At 32.1% G+C, this 20,979-nt stretch overlaps 1 protein-coding gene across 2 annotated transcripts in view; it reads left to right on the top strand.

The window, feature by feature from the left end:
* The window catches only part of LOC143198238 (uncharacterized), a 126,461-nt gene extending 106,746 nt beyond the window's left edge, over nucleotides 1-19,715 (top strand). For both annotated transcript variants that reach the window (XM_076407365.1, XM_076407366.1), the window contains exons 4-11: nucleotides 15,219-15,408; nucleotides 15,464-15,657; nucleotides 15,711-15,829; nucleotides 17,302-17,592; nucleotides 17,655-17,877; nucleotides 17,984-18,327; nucleotides 18,386-18,555; nucleotides 18,611-19,715. In XM_076407365.1, the coding sequence (XP_076263480.1) occupies nucleotides 15,219-15,408; nucleotides 15,464-15,657; nucleotides 15,711-15,829; nucleotides 17,302-17,592; nucleotides 17,655-17,877; nucleotides 17,984-18,327; nucleotides 18,386-18,555; nucleotides 18,611-18,702 (1,623 nt within the window). In that variant the 3' untranslated portion in view covers nucleotides 18,703-19,715. The remainder of the gene's footprint in view (nucleotides 1-15,218; nucleotides 15,409-15,463; nucleotides 15,658-15,710; nucleotides 15,830-17,301; nucleotides 17,593-17,654; nucleotides 17,878-17,983; nucleotides 18,328-18,385; nucleotides 18,556-18,610) is intronic.
* The last annotated feature ends 1,264 nt before the right edge of the window (nucleotides 19,716-20,979 follow it).

Below are 20,979 nucleotides of genomic sequence, written 5' to 3'. Positions count from 1 at the left end.
GAAATTTGTTAAATCGTTGAAACCATTGAGCCATAAGTTTCTAAAAATGCGTGATAGATTTCGGCTGCAGAAAAATGCAATTTTAAAAACTTTTTTTATGGAGCAATGTTAAAACCGTCAATTTGTTTAACAACAAATATCACTCAAACACAATACATGATAATTAATGCGTTTGAATGAATTTTATGTTGATCAATATATTAAAACATTCAAAGGCAGAAATAAAAAAGTTATAGGTATCCGCTGTACTTACCAAAAATTGTACGTTTAAAGTAAATCTTTGAATTCTATTCAAAAAAGTCATGAGAAGGTTATAACGTCAGATAGAGCATAGTTAGTTACAAATGATAAATGTTATATTACACTATATTATTTATCTAAAAAAGATGAATTCGTATTTGTACGACAAATTCGGTAACAATACTTTGAACATTATTAAAACAAAAGCATAATTATTAAATGTCGTCACCAGAATAGTATATGGTTTACAACAAAAGTAGAAAATGGCAATAGTCACGTTTCTTTCACCTTTAAATAGACTAAACTAACAAGTTTCCATACGGGAATCGTTTTAATAACCCAAAAGTTTTAACTGCGTCACACTTTTAAGACTTTATACCAGTTATATTTAACACTATAAAGGTATACGTATTTTATATCCGCACAAGTCTCACGTTAGAGGGTTTATTCAATATAATAAATATGTATCATTAACTTATTATTTATATTACTTTCCTTCCAAAATAAACTAGAAACTAACGGATAATGTTCATCATAACACATTCTGAAATAATTCCAGAAATTGTTTTTTTTATTTATTTATTGTTTTTTATTATTTATTTTTTTTATCCTAGTTGTTGCCGACTAACCTACAATTTGTCTTAATTAATGTTAATGTACATTAACTTATATCTAGATATATATCTATCTTAATTTCTAGTGTTATTATATGTATGTTTTGTATTATTATTTATGTTACTTATGTATTAACACTGCCGTTTTTCCATTAAACACACCTCACTACACAAGATCAAATGGTTTGCTTATTTCGAGTTTTGTGTCTTGTTCTGGTGTTATCCAAGAGTTGTATTACTTCCATATTGACATGAGAATGGAGTATGTCCTCATGTCTCCTTGCAATTCTCTTGATTTCTTGAATGACGATCAGTATCTGAAGTCTTGGTGTAAGTGATCAGTCCTGTAGTATTTCGGTACACCTACAATAAGGACTGTTCTAGAAAACTTGTATTGTATGTCCGTATATGTTTCAATACTTGCTTGTATATTAAGTATTCAGAGATACTTAACATTGTTGTTATATGGAGTGATAGTATTATTTATTGTTAATGGTGCTTGTGCTGATTATAGGTAACTTGTACATGCACAAATTTAATTGCGTTAATAAATTATAAATCATCAATTTAACATTTTCACCCTCGAGGCATGATTTCAATATCAAATGGCGAGCGAAGATACCAAAGTCAGAGTTTCCTGCTCTGCTAAACTGTCGTGACTTGTAATACTCATCATATAACATATACTGATTAAGAAATATTAAAAATTAGAGCGAGATGTCTCACGTGTTAAGCCCACTGATGACCAACGAGAGACAGAAAATGACAATAGTCGTATTGGTATGTGACAATGGCGTTTGCAACAAGTGGATAAGCTTACAATGCAACGATTTTGTCAACACCAAACACGACAACAGTCAGCACAATGAAGTTGAGAATGAGTTGAGCAGCATTCTACTGCAAACCGTTAATAAATTATGGCGCCAACAAATTGACATTCGTTTGTCAATGTTGTAAGACATTAAAATACAGCTGCGAATCTATAGGGTTAAGTCATTTGTATTATCTTTCAAGGTATTATACCATAAAAGTTATGTGACAGCATTCAAATTTTTATTATAAATAAGTTAACATAATTTTAAACAACAGTTACTTACTAGAAGCACTGTTAATACTACCAGATACAGAAATTAATAAACGATTGTCCAATAATTACAAACTTTTCTTCATTAAAACAGCAATTTAGTCAAAATATTCTTAATAGCATTGAATCAGATGCTACCTGACAGCCAGACAATATCGTCACTAGACCCGACAACACATGCCGGAGGTTTTTCTTCACCGACAATCCAAGTGGTTATTGTTATTATCGGTTCATCGGGTCATCTAGTAAATGATAAATGTTCATTTACATTTTATAATAAAAATTAATAAATTCTTAAGAGTATGACATATTTTTGTAGCTATAAGTTTGAGCTATTACAATTTTAAATAACGACAATCGAAAGTAATATAAACTTTTAGCAATTTTATCATTTTAATCGTATAATAAAACGAGGAATGAATGAACTGTGCTATGCATTTACTATATGTCTGTTCATATCACAAACGGAAGGATGTTGATGTTTCACACGACCATTCACAGAACTCATTGTTACCGCTATTTCAAATAAAACAATGTTTTTTTGTGCTAAATATCCGTTTTCGGATTAAATGCATTAATCGAATAGCTTATTATTCATTGGGTTTTACCTATTATATTTTTCCATTTTTTTGTGTTATTTCTTTTGAAAACGAGCTGACTAAACTGTGAAGTGAAGGGGAATTTAATTGAATACCGAATTGTTTGCGTTATTTTTGGATTTTTACGATATTCTGACATTTTATCGTTACACATTAGGTGCACTATATGCTGGTTTGTTTTGATAATGTTATTGAACACCTGTAAATACTTTTAAATACTGCAACTTCTGACTGTATATAGAAAAGAAAACAGATAAAATAAGTCTGACTTGGCTAATTTGGCAGTCTATTAATAATTTATAACAATATTCATAGCATTTTGCGGCATATTATTGACTGTTGGTTGTTTTTATGATAATCAAAGGATATTTTCTATAATGTATCAATATTATCAATTAATGGGTGATAAACTACGTACAAGGCATTTAACTTGTAAATTCACTTTAAGCAAATCCAATCATTAAAAAATGGACGTGGACGTGACTAAGATCCATATACCTATCCATATAGATTATTTATTTATATTAAGACTATAAGTGTGATTCATCTAGACACGGTTTGATTTATGTTATAAAAGATTTAAACCCTCAGTGTCCTTTATGCGTCACCGTTCAATAAATCATCATATTTTTACGTAAAATAAAATAATTTTTGAAATAAAATAAAGGTTTTTATTGCTTTAATAACAAAATGACATTCGTAGCACACCCGGTCAAAAAAAACAACGTATCGTTGATTGAGAATAGTGGTTGTAGCTGTTCAGGTGAAATAAATAATGATTGCTACCTACTTGGACCAAAAAAGATCGTTAGTTAGTAGATATTTTCTTCATCGCCTATTTTAAGAAGGGTAAAGCCACCAATTACCAATATTACATATATCTATCGAATCAATTGACCATATAAATAAAAAAAATACCACCTCGCGAATAAAAAATCAATTCCCGTTCCAACAAGTCGATGAAAATGTGGATTAAATGTAATGATCTGAATAATGATTCAGAAAATGAAAATGAAAAAAGAAAAATGAAGAATGAGATTGAAGCGAAAAAAACCCTTTGAATTACTAAAGTTAAGCTACGACTGAAAATTGTGCCATGTTTATATATGTATATATATATATATATATATATATATATATATATATATATATATATATATATATATATATATATATATATAGTAATAGTAAACAATATCAAGGAAAAATATATATATATATATATATATATATATAAAATATAATTTATATATATATATATATATATATATATATATATATATATATATATATAGTAATTTTTCCTTCATATTGTTCATACAAGGCCAGATCTAGGATTTCAGGCCTAAATTTAATTAACATTGGATGGATGTACTCGTATTAATGGATGACTGGTACACTCCACATATTTTCAAAACATGGCACAATTTTCAGTCGTAGCTTAACTTTAGTAATTCAAAGGGTTTTTTTCGCTTCAATCTCCGAGTAAAACCACTGTTGTCGAATCGCTGTATTACTTCTACATTTTTGTGATCTCGCAATCTCCTTTGATCGCAAATATTATTACTCTTTTACACATAAGGATATCACTAGTATAGAGTAAATACAATATTGGCCCAAGGACTGTAGATCCACCTTGTGTTGGATGGGTTTAGAATTTCAAAATATTTGGAACCGTATCTTATTCTGAAATAACGATTGGAAAATTGGCAGAAAAAGATACTTTAGGTAAATAAATTTAGCTATATAGTAATAACCTAGAAGGAAGTGATATTCGAAACTGAAGTCTATTAATAGACATATATTTCTACAAAAAGGCTTCAAAAATAAAAAAGAGAGACCCAGCAGAGAAGAAAGAGAAGTTAAGATATCGTTCTTCAGCGTTTTGATCAATAAAGTCGAATTTATAAAAATAATGGTTTTCTGAGATATTTATGTACAACTTTCAACAAATATAAAAGAGCCATTGAACAATTATTCGTTTTATTTAGTTATTTAGTCTAGTTTCATATTTAATATATAATCTATAATTGTATCAATATAATTAAAAAATATGACTCTCTAAGACCTACTTAATTATTATTGAGAATCGGCTTTTTAACCATATATCCTTTGCAATATTTACGGCACATGATTTTTTAAGTGAATTAAAGTTATTATTAGCAAGAGTCATAAATTAAACTATATGACTAGAATAAAGACACAAGTCACGATTATCTTTGTTATAATGGCAGCGTTCGTCACATTGAATATATCAACTTCAATGTCAAATAATAGATTACAGACCCATCTGTGTACATAAATCAACTTTATTTGAAAATTATAAGTTTCACCATTCACTTCTATTATAATAATAATGCAACGATCGATCTTTATCAGACCTTCAGACATAAACACGTTATTTTTAACAGTTCGTTGAAGAGATGTATCGATAGAGTACACGTTTATTATACGTCTAACATAAGATGATGTAACTGAGATGGTATACTGGACAATATGAACATTTAACTTGATTTCACAATAATAATGTATTTTGATTTATAATAAACGTAATTATTACTTTAGTAATTAAGTCTAGTAGTTTTATAAATAATGAAACAGCGTTGTTATATATATGAGGGTCAAATAATTTTGGGAGGACATTAAAGTATAATGAACATTTGAAATAAATAATTATTGATTAAATAGTATAGTTTTTTTTTGTGAACCCCGCTAAAACGAAATTGAGTCATTGAAATAAGTCATTTGAATCATAAGTCATTAAGTCATTTGATATAAATGGTTAAAACCAATAAAAAGTAGACTACGTACGACGAAATGCACACAAAATATGATGATTGCATTCGCCGCTTTTTAGTTAGTACTAACGTTCAAAAGAAAGCTGTTAAAATTTCATGATATTACTCTACTCATTCTAAGTTTATAAGTTATTGTGCTAAGCGTGACACTACTTTTGTTATGTTCAAAACAATGCATCAAAAACAATTTCGTGTTTTAATTTTACACTGCTTCTTGATAGGAAAATTGCCGTTCGAGCAAAGCAATTTTTTTTATGATTTAATTATTACATTGTTACTAGTCGTTTCCGACTAACCTACAATTTGTCTTTATGATAACTTAAATCTAGGTATATAACTAGGAGGACCCATCTCAGTCTCTGGTGAAATAATGTTTATACATGTCACTGTCACACATGTGCTGTATTTTTTATTATATGCACCTCACTACACAAGATCAGATGGTTTAATTCTTTTGAGTCTATGTCATGTTCTGGTGGTATCCAAAAGCTGCAATACTTCAATATTCTCATGAGAATGGAGTCTTTCCTCATTCTCCCTTTCAATTCTCTTGATTTCTTGACTGATTGTGGATATCTGAAGGTCTCGATGTGGGTAATAGTCCTATAATATTTGGGTGCACCCACAATACCCCTCAGGACTTTGTTCTGAAAAATTTGTATTTTATTTATGTTATTCTTTGTAGAACATTCCTATAATTGAACTCCGTATATCCATATAGGTTTCAATATTTGCTTATATAATAGCAATTTGTTATGTACTGGTAATTGTGATTCTCTTCCAATTAGCCAGTACATTTTCCTATATTTCAATTTCAATTATTTTCTTCTTTATATGTTCCTTCCAGCGAAGATTTGCATCAAGATTCATTTCGAGATATTTAGCGTTGTTGCTATATGGAATGATAGTGTTATTTAATGTTATTGGTGCTTGTACGGTCTGATTGTAGGTGAAGTGCACATGCACAGGTTTCCTTTCGTTAATGTTTTTAATAATTTTCCAAGCTTGTGTCCAATTTTTTATATTATCACTTGCCTGTTGTAATTTTCGTGAGGCTTCTTTACTATTGTCTCCGACAGCTATAATCTAAGTATCATCAGCAAATGTAGGCATCGTAATATTCTCCATTTGTGGTCTATCTTAAGTGTAGAGTGGATAAAGCATTGGTCCCAGTACACTTCCTTGTGGTACACCTGCTTTAGCTTCTTTTATTGTAGAGTAAGCTTCTTTTTGTTTGACTTTAAACATTCTGGTTATAATGTACGATTCTAATAGTTCGGTGTGTGTGTTCCTTTGGTAACATTTTCTGTAGTTTTTGAACAAAGCCTTAATGCCAAACATTATTGAAGGCTTGTGCTACATCTAAGAATAAAGCTGAGCATACTTTTTTACTTTCGTATGCTTTTTCAATAACATCTGTTATTCTGTGGACCTGGTCAATTGTTGAGTGCTTGTTAATAAACCCAAACTGGTGTGTTGGTATTAGTTTTTTTTTCTCTCTAAAGCAAAGCAATGGCTTAAAAAGTGTTATAAGTACTCCGCTCCATCAGAAACAACAATAAAACGTTGTTTTGTTGACTTCAAACATGGTCGCAGAGACATCGATGATGCAGAACGTAGTGGAAGTCCAAATGTAGTGGTAACACCAGAAAACATCAAAAAAATCGACAAAATCGTTTTGCTCTGTTCAAAGTGGGTGCCGCGTTTGCTCACTGTGGACCAAAAACAAGAACGTGTTGATGTTTCTGAGCAGTGTTTAGCCGTGTTTAAAGGTAATAAACCGGAGTTGTTGCGACGATATGTGACATTGGACGAAACATGGATGCATCAGTTCACTCTGGAATCAAAACGATTGTCATCTGGAGACTGGTAACTGTTGACAGGCCGATGTTGAGGCAAAAAAATAAATCGTTCTACAAAAGTTGTATTGTAATGTTACAGCGGCGCTGGAATAATGGTGTGGCTCTTGATGGAGATTACGTTGATGAATAAAGCCAATTTTGAGCAAAAAAAAACACGGTTTCTTTATTACGCCCGAGATTTTTGTGGTATATTATTAATTGGTGTTTGACACGTATATGAATAAATTATCGTAAAAAAATATATTAATTATGCTCAATTACATTTTTAACATTAATTACATTTGTCATTTGATTTGGAGAAATCTGCTGCCGAAGCCCATTCCATCATATACTTTTAGAAACTTATGATGGTACCCCTCCATCATATCCCAAGTGTCGGTTTTAGTTTCATCAAATTAAAAGTGGAGATTTTGATGTCACTGTAAAGAACAGCCTGGTCAACCAAAAAGTTCGAATCGCAAGACTTATTAGACAAAAACCCAAAGCAAACTCTCAAATAACTTTTAGACGGTTTAGTAGTTGAATCAACTGTTTTCAAACATTTACATGCATTGGGAAAGATCCGAAATTAACTAAGAATGTCTTCTTATAATTACACCGAACACCGCAGTTTAATTGCTTGCCAGCCAAAAAAAATATCTATGACGTATTACGACTGACGGTGAAAAATGGACTACGACCATCTCAAGAACAAAAAGTCTTTGGTTAGTGCAGCATATCCATCCACAGCGCTAGGAAAACGGAATATCCATAGCCATAAGGTCTTGCATATGATGGGATCGTTACGATGTAGCTGCTGAAACCGAACAAAACTATTACCGCAAATGTCTGCGGACGTCAGCTCGACAAATTGAACAATAATCGGAAAAGTCACACTCTTGCATAACAACGCTCGGTCACACATTGCAAGAGTTGTGAAAGATATTCCAGTTCCAATGGGAAGTTTCGCCGGATCACTGCCAAACCAACATCATTCTTTCTATACGGTATTGATGAGAAAGTTGGGAAGAAATATGGGAGTACGTTGTAAAAATGTATGGGAAATATATATTTATCGAATTTCGATGTTTTTAAAGGGAAAAAGGACATGTAAGCACCTAATATATTAAAATGTAGTTATAGTTATATCATTTTATAAAACTTTCGTTTACTGATCTTCAGTTATATCTGGCAGTGGATTCAAATCGAGAATAACCTTCGAAACTATCTGGCTGCTTGGAAAATAAGTTTAATAGTTGCCCAAATAACATAAAATTAATATGGAATGGATATTTGCTACCTCTTTCTGTCTGTTATCTGGCAAAGCAACTGCAGTCGCTGCAACTGCCATTATTGGCCTCTGGTTTTGAAGTATCTCAGTAGTAACTGGTCAAATACAGCAGGCAAATATAATTTAGAAAATAGTAGGACTTTTTAATTTAAATATTCCAGGCATTTTCAACGGATCGTTCCTTTCATTAGGTTGTTAAAGCCTTGACTGCTGTGTAAGTAGTCATAGATTCAGTAGTTAGTTATTAATAGATCAACTTGGGCATCAAACGAATCTCCTTTGACACCAAAATCACTCAATTTTTCGATATAGCGTCATATTAATAGCTTATGATACCATGATTACTCACTTTCAAAGTGTCATTAAACGCATCAAAACGTGAGAAAAATCTAAGCTCAGGTCAACATTTAAAAAGGATTCAGTTTCAAAGAATACAATTTTCTTCTTTTTCCCTTTTAACAAAGCGATTAGTTAACAAATATATAAATTCGGTGCATTTTTCGTAGTTCTGCACTTTCTGTCAAACACATTATTCTATTAATTCTAGACCATAGTTTCTATTTATTATAAACGCGTTTTTCACAGGTTTTTCGAAGGTGTTATTTCATAGCTTGTGCCAATGTTAACTTTGGACAAAAATAAAAGTATATTTATAATGTCTTGAAGGTACTTTTACTTTCGTACGTCCGTCGACACAGTTTCAGACCATTAGCGTTGTCGGACAACTCTCGCTGCTTATTCGTCATTGTCATCGTTATACGAAAAGGAAAAATTTGCTTTTATCGCGACTGTCTAATGTCGTGGTGTTTTAATCTCTTATTGAATCGAATGAATCAGTGCCAAAGTTGAATAGGTTAAAAATTACTATGAGAAAGTATTTTTGTCGTATATTGTATATGTCGGAATTGAGGATATGCACGTGGTACTTTGTAAATAAAACTATAGGTATTATTGTTTTATTCGGGCTATTGATGTTATATTATTTATAATATGGATGTGCATAAGCAAAAATTGGTACAGTTGAGATTGTTAACACCGACATTTTTTAATGAAATAACTTCATCCAATAACCTTCAGCTGTAATATACTTCATAGGTTATATTTAATAATTTTTCTTCTGAAATATAGTTGCAAATAAGTTAAAACTCATCAAACAATTACGTATCTTAATAATAATAATAATGCTAGTAAACGTAATTCCTACTAAAATATTCATGCGCTATTAGTAACTCACTTTTTCGTGTTTTATTTTTCAGATGTGTGTAATATATTTTTCAAAATGGATACTGCTCAAAAGAAATAAATAAAATGATCTTCCAAATGTGCAGTAAGATCCAATGGATCCAATTCAACCTACTATTACGCCTATAAATTAGTTTTAAAGCATTCTGTTTTTAATTTGTTGTTGTGAAAAATTGGAACGATGTACTTTATTCCAAGTATTGTCCATCGATAGCCGCTACTTTTCCCATCTTTCAAGCAATTTATGGATTCCATCTTGAAAGAACCATGTATCTTCTGAGGCTATCCACGAATCGAAAGTTTTTTGGTATCTTCAAATAGGTGAAACGTTGTTTAGACAAATCACGACTCATATGTCCGAACAAGTAGTAATCAAAAGGAGGAATGTCTAGAAAATACTGGTGGTGGGGTAGCACTTCCCATGTTTAATATTTCTAAGTATTTTTTCAGCGGTTTTTCAACATGTGGTCGACTGTTCTCATGCTGAAGAAAAACATTCTTGTGTCTTTGTTCGTATTCCGAGTGTTTTTGACGCAGTGCTCAAATCAAACGCATCAATTGTAGTTGACAGTGATCTCCATTGATTGTTTTATCGAGTAATACCCACAAATCTTCGTCTTTTAAATTTTTCTGGTCTGGTCTGGTCTCCGGTGTCAAAATCACTACTTTTAAATCGTCGAAACCAATATTTACAGGCTTGGTACATAAAGGGAAGCAGAAGAAGATAAGACTGAAAAAGTTTTCCCAGCAGTTCTTCCGTGTATTTAAAGCACAGCAAATCCTATTGGAAAGATGCTAAGATCCCACTATATCAAAGTTAAATTCAAAAACCACAGAAAGATATCTCCGAAGCTCCCTAATCCCAAATTTAGGTGTTAGCTGAAGCTAACGGGTGTGTTCAAGGTCCCCTGAGTGTAGAAATGTTTATGTAGGAGAAACTAGGAGCACGAAAAGCACACGATATGGCTGAAAATATTAGCAGGTTTGACTGAATACTAAATGGATACCAGTCACAACATTCGTTTTGACAGGTGTTCAGTCGAGGCATTAGCTACCCCACAAGGCTATTTTGAGAGAATACATCGAGAGCATTGAGAGATACATCAAGTTTTTATAATCTCAACAAAGACAATGGCAATAAGACCAACATTATGTGACATACCATAAAAAATGGATAACGGACAATGAAAAAGCAGAGTCCGCATCGACTGATCACTTAGCGGTGACAAGTACTTGGTTAAAAATGAAGTTGCTATCTGTAACAATTGCGAAATATCGCCTAGTTAATAAACGTGGCTACAAGCCGTAAGCCAATAATTCGTCCAACCAGTCGTCTAAATATTCTTAACATGTTTTACAAAATGCAGTTGAAACAGTTCTTATATTCTGCGGGCCAATAACAGTGTTTCGTACGATTTTAGTAGTTCATTAGTGAGAAAGGAAAAGTTGCTTCTTAATATTTTAAAGCCGATAGATTACCTCGGAGGCAAATAAGTTTCATTTGCAGACACATTTTGTCCCAGAACTTTTAACACCACAAGTGTGAAAAACAATTTGTCTATGCAGAATAACAAAAAATTATGACTATATATTTGAATCTGCCTATTTATCCATCATAATAATGTGGAATGAATATTCAAAAATAATGTCATTCACCTTCTCATGTTGACATGAATTTTTGGATAAATTTCGTATTTGTTTGTGAATCCTTGCATGCTTTGAATTCCTCGTTTTCGAACCAAGAAATCGTTTTAATGGCTTTTAAAATTATTTTTATATTTCCTCTGAATCCGGAAAATCGCTGTAACAGTAGATAAATGAAATGTTTGTAATTACTTGACAAATAGTATATACTACAATAATATATTTATATATCATAATTAAGCTTTTAAATGTTTATACAAGACGGCAGAACAGAAGAGTCTTTACACACTTTTTATTCTGGAGTTCCGACGGAAATACTAAGCGTTTTATGTCAGCTTATAATTTGTCATAGTTGCTTTGTCGTGATAACCGTAATCAAGTTAACAATCGTTACGGAAAAAATTAGTAACTGCAATTCCAATTTAATCTTATATTTCCTGTGCTCAAAACCGATGAAAGGTAAGCATTTAAAGGATTTAAAGAATTTAAAAAATTCAGTCGGATTAAAATTTAAATTGGATCTGAGAGCCGGCTTGATGGCGCAGTGGTAAAGGTGGATGGGACGGTCCTCCTACTGTTGCGATAGCCGCGGGTTCGAATCCTGCTGGGGCATGGTCGTAAATTTATCGGTTTTTGTAGTGTTTAAAATTTGTGAATGTTCTAGGCAAGAGCGTAAAATCCTACAAGGAAAATAATCCCACGCCAGTAACCAAGCTGGGTAAGACCGGATGTCTTCTGGGATGATTTCTAAAATTGGTCACTCGCCAGTCGGTAGGCTTAATGCTGAGGACCGTGGTTCGAAGCCCACGTTTTTAAACTTTAGGCCCAGTCCAGATAAACCCATAGTTGGTAAAAGAAGACTTTAAAATATATAAAAAAAAAAATTGCATCTGACAAAATGAATATACCTATATTTTCTTCTTCCAATTTTCACTTATTTCATTTGTTTTCAAATATTCCAAATCTTAATCTTGATTCAAAATGTAATTTTGAAACAATTTTTTTTTGTTAATTACATCTTACATTATATATGCTTAGTACAATCTTGGTTTCATTTTCAAATTCATTTATTACTGTTGTAGTTTCTTTAATACACAAACGCGGCAAATACGGGTTTAGTGGATCACTATGTATTTCCCAAGTTAAAATAAAATTGAACTACTTGAGCTGTATGTTAAAGGTAACACTTATACACTCGTGTGGTTTTATTCGCTTCAATTTCCTGCGTGTTGTCCAGTAGCGTGTATTGCTTCCACGTTCCTGTGATTTAGTAACCTTATTTAGACATTTAAGGAGAAATCCTGGATTACTTACTTAGTAAATCCATTTGATTTCGTGGTTATCGTCCAGTTCTTCATTGGTTACTTAGCAATAAGTATTGGTAATTAATCGTATAACGTTGTTTTGGGTTGGATTACTAATTGGTTTGATATTTTAATTCAACTCCATATTTGCACCCCAGAGATCCAAATTGCCTTTATGATTGACTGATAAACTAATCTCTTTGATTTTAGGTCAAGTTAAGAGTATCTTCCGACTAACTAGTACAGTTCGATATCGATATGATGGATGCCGAAATATTTAGCTGATTCTGCTTGAGGAATCGGACATCCGCCAAGTAATATAATTAAGATTTTGATATATCGACGCAAAGCAAAATTAACATGGACAGATTTGAAGCAATTAAGTTGTAATTACCAATCTCTAGTCCATTTGTAAGTCTTGTTGACTTCCACTTGTATTTTTTCTATAGCCTTAGACAAAGATCATGTTTTGCCATGATAGCTATGTCGTCGGCAAATGTTCCACGTACTGTTTCTTCTCTTGTTGGGATATCAGCAGTGTAGAACAGATACAGGACTGATCCCAAGACACTACCCTGGGAAACTTCAGCCGAATCTTATTTTTAATGCAATCTAGCAGAGAAATATGTAGAATTTGCTTTAAGAAGAAGCAGAAGAGCAGAAGTGTTAGCAAAAGGAAGGTGTTTTAGTCTTGATTGTAATATTTTTTCTTCACGTACCATCTTAGAAAAGCAAAAGCAGCTTGGCTCAGTATTTAAGCAGTAGATGCCACTTTTTTTCTACTGTTACTGATCCTAAATACTTAAAACTCCCGCACTTGCTCTAACTGGATACCCTTAAGTTGCCATTGGTTCTTCTTCAATAATTCTCAAGCCATATCAGCTAACATTAGATTCGTCAAGTCAAGAAGTTTGGGGAATCTTATTGCCATGCCTGTTTTTAATATGATAGGGCCATCTATTATTGAACACAAGATTTACTTAAAATATATAAATGTATATATATATATATATATATATATATATATATATATATATATATATATATATATAAACAATAGTATTATGATTCTATATATTGTGATCTTAATCTAATTTAAATAGCATTAAATTAAATTTGCATTCATCGTTTCAAAAGCCATTTATACCATTCTGCAAACACAAATCAAAACTTCCTGTTCTATATAGATATAGAAAAGGTTTTTATTAGTTATATCACCCACATAATCTGAGGAATTTTAATAGCCCTTTGACGGTAGGCAATTGAATTAAATATCTATTAACTTAATAGTTTACAAACTTTCTTAGTACTGAAACAAACTTTCTTCTGGATAACCGTGATCATTAATTTTGAAAGGTAGGAAAAGGGAAGTTATTTAAGAGAAGAGTTTGTTCAGGGAACGATATATCAAAATTATTCGTTTTTCAATTATTAAAAAACTTTTTAATATTTAAACTATGGCAGATAGATGGCACTAATAATAAATTATTTCGGTATCATTTTTTTAAATAACCTTTGTTTAATAGCAAGAAAGTGTACTTTGATCAAACTCAAATGGCATTACTCATTGTAAACTTCTACCAATTTTCATTCAACCCACACTTCGTTCGAACTTAATTTCCATGATAATAAAAAATTTGTTTATTTTTGTTTTTATTAAAACTGACTGATCACGATTTATATTAAAATGTGGTTTATAACAGACACTTTAATTTCACTCAATATTCATCCAAACTACTAAACAGAATTTAACATATTTTATAGTCTGTCATCACTCCAATACACTTACTACTATTCGGTTGTACTTGCATCAATACACAAACAAAGCGAGTACGAGATAAATACATCAGTATGTATTTCCCAAGTCACAATACATGGCAAATTTTGTTTTAGCTTCCAAAAAATCAAATACAAATAAAGTAAATAAATCATTTATCTCTTATATATATATATTTATATGTAAATATGGATATATTTTATTATACCATTTTTCATGGTATATTAAAATATCTCGATCACATTTGTAACCAAATAAGATCAAGCGAAATTTATCCTGAACAATTTGTTCGAATATACACCCATCAACATTCAACGTCAAACTCAAAAAGTCAACAGTCAACATCAAAATTCAAAGTGAGATGACATTCGTTGAGGTTCAAAGACATTATTATCATTATAATATATATCACACATGAATTATTAATTTTTATTACAAAGTTATAGAAGGATAAATAAAATAATTACCATTGTTATTCATTTCTTGATACCAAATAAACAATTACAATGAAATATTTATCAACACGTTGCTAATAAATATAAACTAAATAAGTTAAGCTAAAAAAATAAAAATTATCAAGGCGATCTAGAAATATATTCTTTTTTTTATCAAGGTATATAAATTAGTCTCCAGAGTATTATGTTATGGTACTAAAGATAATAAATATTCTTCACTTTGACTGCATTGGCGCATTCACCATTTAATTTTACGAAACGAAAAATTTATTTTTGTTATACATTACGTTTCTCTATATGACATTAAAAGTTGCTATTTTCATTTTCAGGGTTTTTCATATGAGTCTGTCCACTTTTCCTTATGCCATATTTATAGTGGAGCTGCTCACGTTCCAGACTCCATCAGTCTTGTAGAACTGGCTTCCCTGGCTGATATGCTAGGTCTAGAAGGTTTAAAAGAAGTCGTAGAGCACGCTTTGAAACAGAGACATTGTCATAATTTTCACAAACCCTGTGCCGGTATGTTACTACAAAAAAATGCACTAACTTGCACTATAACTTATATACCTTCAAGGTTGTTGTACTGGTATCTTGGAGGTGCTTCCATTATCAGCCGCTTATGGACTGGACGACTTATACCAAAAATGCCTTCAGTGGATAACGCAACATTTCGTACGTGTGTGGCCAAGCAGAGCTTTCGCTAGTTTACCAAGAGAACTACGAGAAAAATGTTATCAACAGCATGTAGTTCATATGAGTCCTGAAAGGGTAAAACATCACAACAACAAATCTCAGTCATATTATGTATTGTCTGTTTCTAGGTCCTCGATACTATGTTGGAATGTGACAAAGTTCTGGCAACATTACCGAACATGAGATGGGCTGAACCAGTATCACAATTAGTTCTTCAGCTTTCAGATGCCTGTCATTTATATCATAGGTAATAAACAACTAAAAATAGTTAGCCCAATTTACAGCGATTAACTGAGACTGAGAATCTTGAATCCGCTGCTGGGTCCGTTTTCCAACACAAAATCTTATAATTCTATTTCAACTGTGTCCCTCATTTTACCACATTTAAAAAAGTCTCTCTGTTGGCAATATTCATATTAGTTGAAAAGTTATCAAAGTTTATAACCATCTTCAAGTACAGCTTAATATTGTTTTTAATTAATTTTGGCAGAAAATGCTGGGTGCGCGTTTAAAAAAAAGTTAATATAATGTTTCTTATAATCTAGTTTAAACTGATTAATCTATTTCTCTGGACAATACTTTCAAGGCTCCGTTTTGATTAAATAGTCACAGTTTTCTTCCACATTAACATCAAATTTCTACATATTAGTCTCAGATTGATTTAATTGTAACAAGTCTTCATTAGCCTTTATTGTAACACCTTCGTTAATTAAAAAAAAACAATCAATTTAAAAGAGAGATCACATCATTAGAAGATGGTAATGCATTGTGCTGTATAAAGCCAAATAATTTTTTTCATATAAGCATAAATGCAAATTAATTCATCCAGAGAAAAATTAGTAAAGCAACCTGTGTGTTCTGTAACCCACTTTTCTATATTATCTGTGAATCAATTTTGCACTTTGGTTAAGACCAAGTTGATATTTGGCCAAGTAGTTTCTCTTAAAAATTTTATTCCATTGCATTGGATAACTTCTTAGAGAAATCAATTTATTTTGTACCAGGTTTATTATGTATATATATAATAGTTTTATTATTATATTTATTATGATTTCGCTTGAATTAAGGGATGATCATACTTTACAATGATCTTGGATGATACTAAAAATTTAATATATCATTCTCAAGACCGTATTATTTCCGTATATTTTCGGATGACAGAGGATAACAGTATGTGGTCGAAATTGCTTACAGTATGATAGCTTTATAATAGCAACGTATATGACAGTTTGTTTCGATAGACACAATTTCGTCTATTGTTGTGTAGACAACACACTTTGTAGTTGCTGAAAATCCAGGCAAAACAGATTAGGGTTTTGAAAGTGGATAACGCAAGATTTTTGTGTGTAAATTAAGCTATGTTTAACATGGTGTTACTGGTGTCCATTGAGATATATGTTATATCTGTATTGTTCATCCCCTTAATCTATATGTCACAATTTCGAATTGAGAAAGGTTAGCCAGCATACCACACACTCTCCTTTTATGACAGACAGAAGATACCGCAATAGTATTCTTGGCCGTTACTGCACAGTATTATTTTATATCTTAATTATAATTGTATCTGTAGTTGTTGTACTATATTTGTTATTTGGCATTATTAAATAACTATGTGAGTAATCGTTAAATAACATTTACTATGATAAATTATTAATAAAATGCCACTCTATACATTGTAGAGTATTTTTTAGCTTACAATGTTACGCCTTTTAATTTCAGGCAACACTTTGCGGCAGTTTTATCGTCGGCTTATTTCCACTCATTAGATAATGGATTAGGATTCGGGGTTTGCCAGGTCGAGGATCAGATGCTAGCCGCTGCAAAAAATCTAGGGGTGGAACAGGCCTGCAAGAGCTATTCACGTTGCTGTAAAATGTTGGATTCCCGCTGGAGCCGACCATTTGCCGACTTACTAAACAAGATCAAGCTTCAACTTGAACAGTGTTTGGTCAATCAAGCCGATCGACTCATTAGAAGCAACGCTTGGCTGAGATTAGACACTGTTTTACGGTCAGTGAAGTTATTAAGGGTACATATCACGATAATAAAATAAAATTACTATGCATTTTTAGAAGTCGAATTAAGGAACTAACGCCATCAATTGAACCGCAAAGTCGTCTACCACGAGCAACGCCACAAAGAACTAAGAAACCGATGTCACAAAGTCCAATCATATCGTCATCGGATTCTTCGCGAAATTCTAGCCCGGGTATGAACCAAGGAAGATTACCGGGTGGAAGTCCATCGCTACGTAGAAGCTTACTTCTTGCAGCCAAAACACCCCAAGCTCCACAGGTAAGCTGTCCTCACACTACAGTAAGATAATGTAGAATTAAGTTATGTTAACAATTTACGATAATTTTCTTGTTTATTAGACAATCACTAATCGATGTTATTTAAGGTTCCACCCAGTCCATCTACTAATCGACGAAGTACTCTTACTCAACCCACGGCTGCTAGTGCCGCTCGATCTGCCGCAAATGCACAAAGACAAATCAAAAGCGCACCGTTAGGTTCGAATAGACCTCCGCCTCGAACAGCTGCAAATGGAAATGTGAGACCATCGTCAAGCGGAAGTATCCGATCATCTTCCACTACAGGCAGCAGCAGCGCACGACCAAGTTCGTCGCATGGCTCCATGACCAGTAGCTTTACAAGCCAAAGACCTCTACCGAACTCGAAAAAAGGTTCCAGCGCAGTATCTAGAAATCCTAGTTTAGGCAAAAGAGACACTATTTCCAACCGGTTGGTATATTATAGTCAAAAGTGAAAATAATCCGTAATCAAATAATTTATTTTGTAGAAAACCAGATAGCCGAAGCGGCTCGCCATTAAAGGCAGATAGTCGAACCAGTTCACCCAGAAAAATAGACAGCAGAGTTACTTCTCCAATTAAAGCCAGTCTTAGGAGCCCATCACCTTTGAAAACTGATGGAAGATCTTCCTCCCCGAGAAAATTAAGATCAAATGAACGTAAATAAAGATTGATACTGTCATAAATGGTTAATACTAATGATATTCGTTTCAGATGCAAAACCTGCTGCGCCTCCACAACCAACTATCCAGAGATCAGGAACATTCCTGAAGGATGAACCGACCATACTAGGCAAGGTTATATAAATTCCGACATTCCCCCCGCGTAACCCCCCCTAGTCCGAGACACATTCCGTAAGACTTTTAGGTTTTAAGATAGTTTGCTTATTAGAAAGTTTTCACTATTCACTTTTGATTAAAGGCTCAAAGCTTTTATTAATCTTTCTAATGATTAATCAAAATATGACCTGAAACTCTGAGAGTTAATAATCAAAATGAAGTCAGGCTCTTGTTAACTGAAAGCTAACGCTTTACATTGTTTGACAAACGAGGAATTGAACAACTTACGCAACTAAAAAGCCTTGCTTCTATACGCTTCAAATAAATTATATTGTCCATCCATTCAATAAAAATAAATGTTTGAAATGCGGTTAATAAAATTTACGAGTTTTTAGTCAAAATATTTTAAAATTGTTAGAGTAGCGATGTCTCAAAATGTTTGATGAACATTTTGAACTAGTCATGTTAGCTTTTAAGTTGCGATCTCTAAAAAATACCCATGTAGTATTTATTTAGCACATTCACATGGTTTTTAATTTTCGTAATTAAATCGCTTTTCATTTAATTGGACAATTTTTGTATAGATATCTATATAAAAACAAAAAAAATAAGCATTCGTAATTGAATATCTTCTGTGAATTATGTGATAACTTGAAATTTATTGAAAAAAAAAACATAAAATAGAATGTCATAACTATAATATTGATTGTTAAAAAATTCTATATGTGCAACTGTTAATCGTTCTTATTCTTTCTTTGTATTATTAGTTATTGTAGTCCTTATTTATGAGGTATACATGTATTTAGTCAGCAACGTGAATTTTACGAAACAGATATAATCACGTAACCAGACTTTAAACTTAATCATTTCCAGTAAAAATTGCGTTGATGACTTGTTTGTCTATGTTTTGATTTTTCAGAATTATTTTTGTCATTCATATTTATCCATTGTAATATCCGTTTTAGCGACTTTACAATGTTTTTCTCTTAATTATTGTATAATTAAATTGTAATATTAAAATAGATATTTTTCAAACATTACAGCATACTTGTTTTTTATAATATGTTCCTCAAATCATCACAAAGTTCTATGAATTACAGTATATATTAGAAAGTCATAATAGAGCCCTCGCCACACGTATCATCAGAAGTGTAAAAATAGTCTACTCAAAGAGCCTCCGTCTTTATCTTCCTCTTAACAGGAAGCCACTAGGCCCAATTCTGGGATACTGATAACCTTCACGTTTCTAGTGACTACAAAATCGAGCATACAACTACCCAGATGTTAAATAGATTAAATCTATTAACTTTCACTTTAGTCTCATGGAGACCCTAAGTGTTGATGTTGCGTCTTGTGTTGAGAAAAACTGTGTTAATGAATTAATATAATCAATATAAATTGAAACTACACATTTTGTTATCGAATTTGATAAATATTCGTTTTGTAGCAGCGGAACGATGCATTACATAATTATTGTTGAAAAATTGTCCTTAACGACACAAGATCACTAACAATGTTGAAAGGCGTCTAATTACTTATAATGATAATTAATGAAAATTACTCTATATAGGAAGCAACTGGTCATTTATTCTGGACTGCCAACCATAATCCAGAAAGCGATTTCACTTATGGGGTTTAGATTTAATCAATCGATAAAATTTTATCACTTCTCCATCAGAAGTGGATAGAAAACAACTTCTGGCAGCTTCCCAACTGCTAGATATTGTGATTGGGACCATCTTGCGGAGTGTGTTAAGATGATTGAATTAAGGTGATTATAATTACGGGTATCGTTCATGTTAAATCCAGTTCTATGGATCGCCAAAAATGTCTTTTCATTAAGTCGCATCTTATTTCCCTTAAAATAAAATAATTTTGAAGTAAATTAAAATTGTTCGTGGCGATGGCACTAACTCAATGACCTATAGATAGATCCTACTGAACTTCAGCGACCGAGCTTATGCTGACTTTATGCGCTGGTTGATTTCAGAAAACTCCATAAAAAAATCTAGAAAACACTATGTAGTATAGCACTAAACGTAAACCTTTATGGAGTAAACTGCTATCTAGTGAGGCCTAGTTTCATAATTGATAATTATGTAATCATTCATAAAAAAATGCGTCGCGTCGCTAAAGATAATTTTTTGGTTAATATTGGGGTTTTAACAATAATTCACAATACTGGCAATTTGACAACAAAGTTTTATCAGTTAGACGTACTGCTCAATCGTGTAACCAGCGATGATGTAACTGAAATTAAACAAATCCCACTGAAACATGGTCTTTTATTTATCAAGATTATTT

The sequence above is a fragment of the Rhynchophorus ferrugineus genome, unplaced genomic scaffold, assembly GCF_030347505.1.
Source record: "Rhynchophorus ferrugineus isolate W39M unplaced genomic scaffold, kcgeb_rfMv2 rfM6, whole genome shotgun sequence".
NCBI classification, from domain to species: domain Eukaryota; kingdom Metazoa; phylum Arthropoda; class Insecta; order Coleoptera; family Curculionidae; genus Rhynchophorus; species Rhynchophorus ferrugineus.
This window is presented reverse-complemented; position numbering and strand designations above follow the sequence as displayed.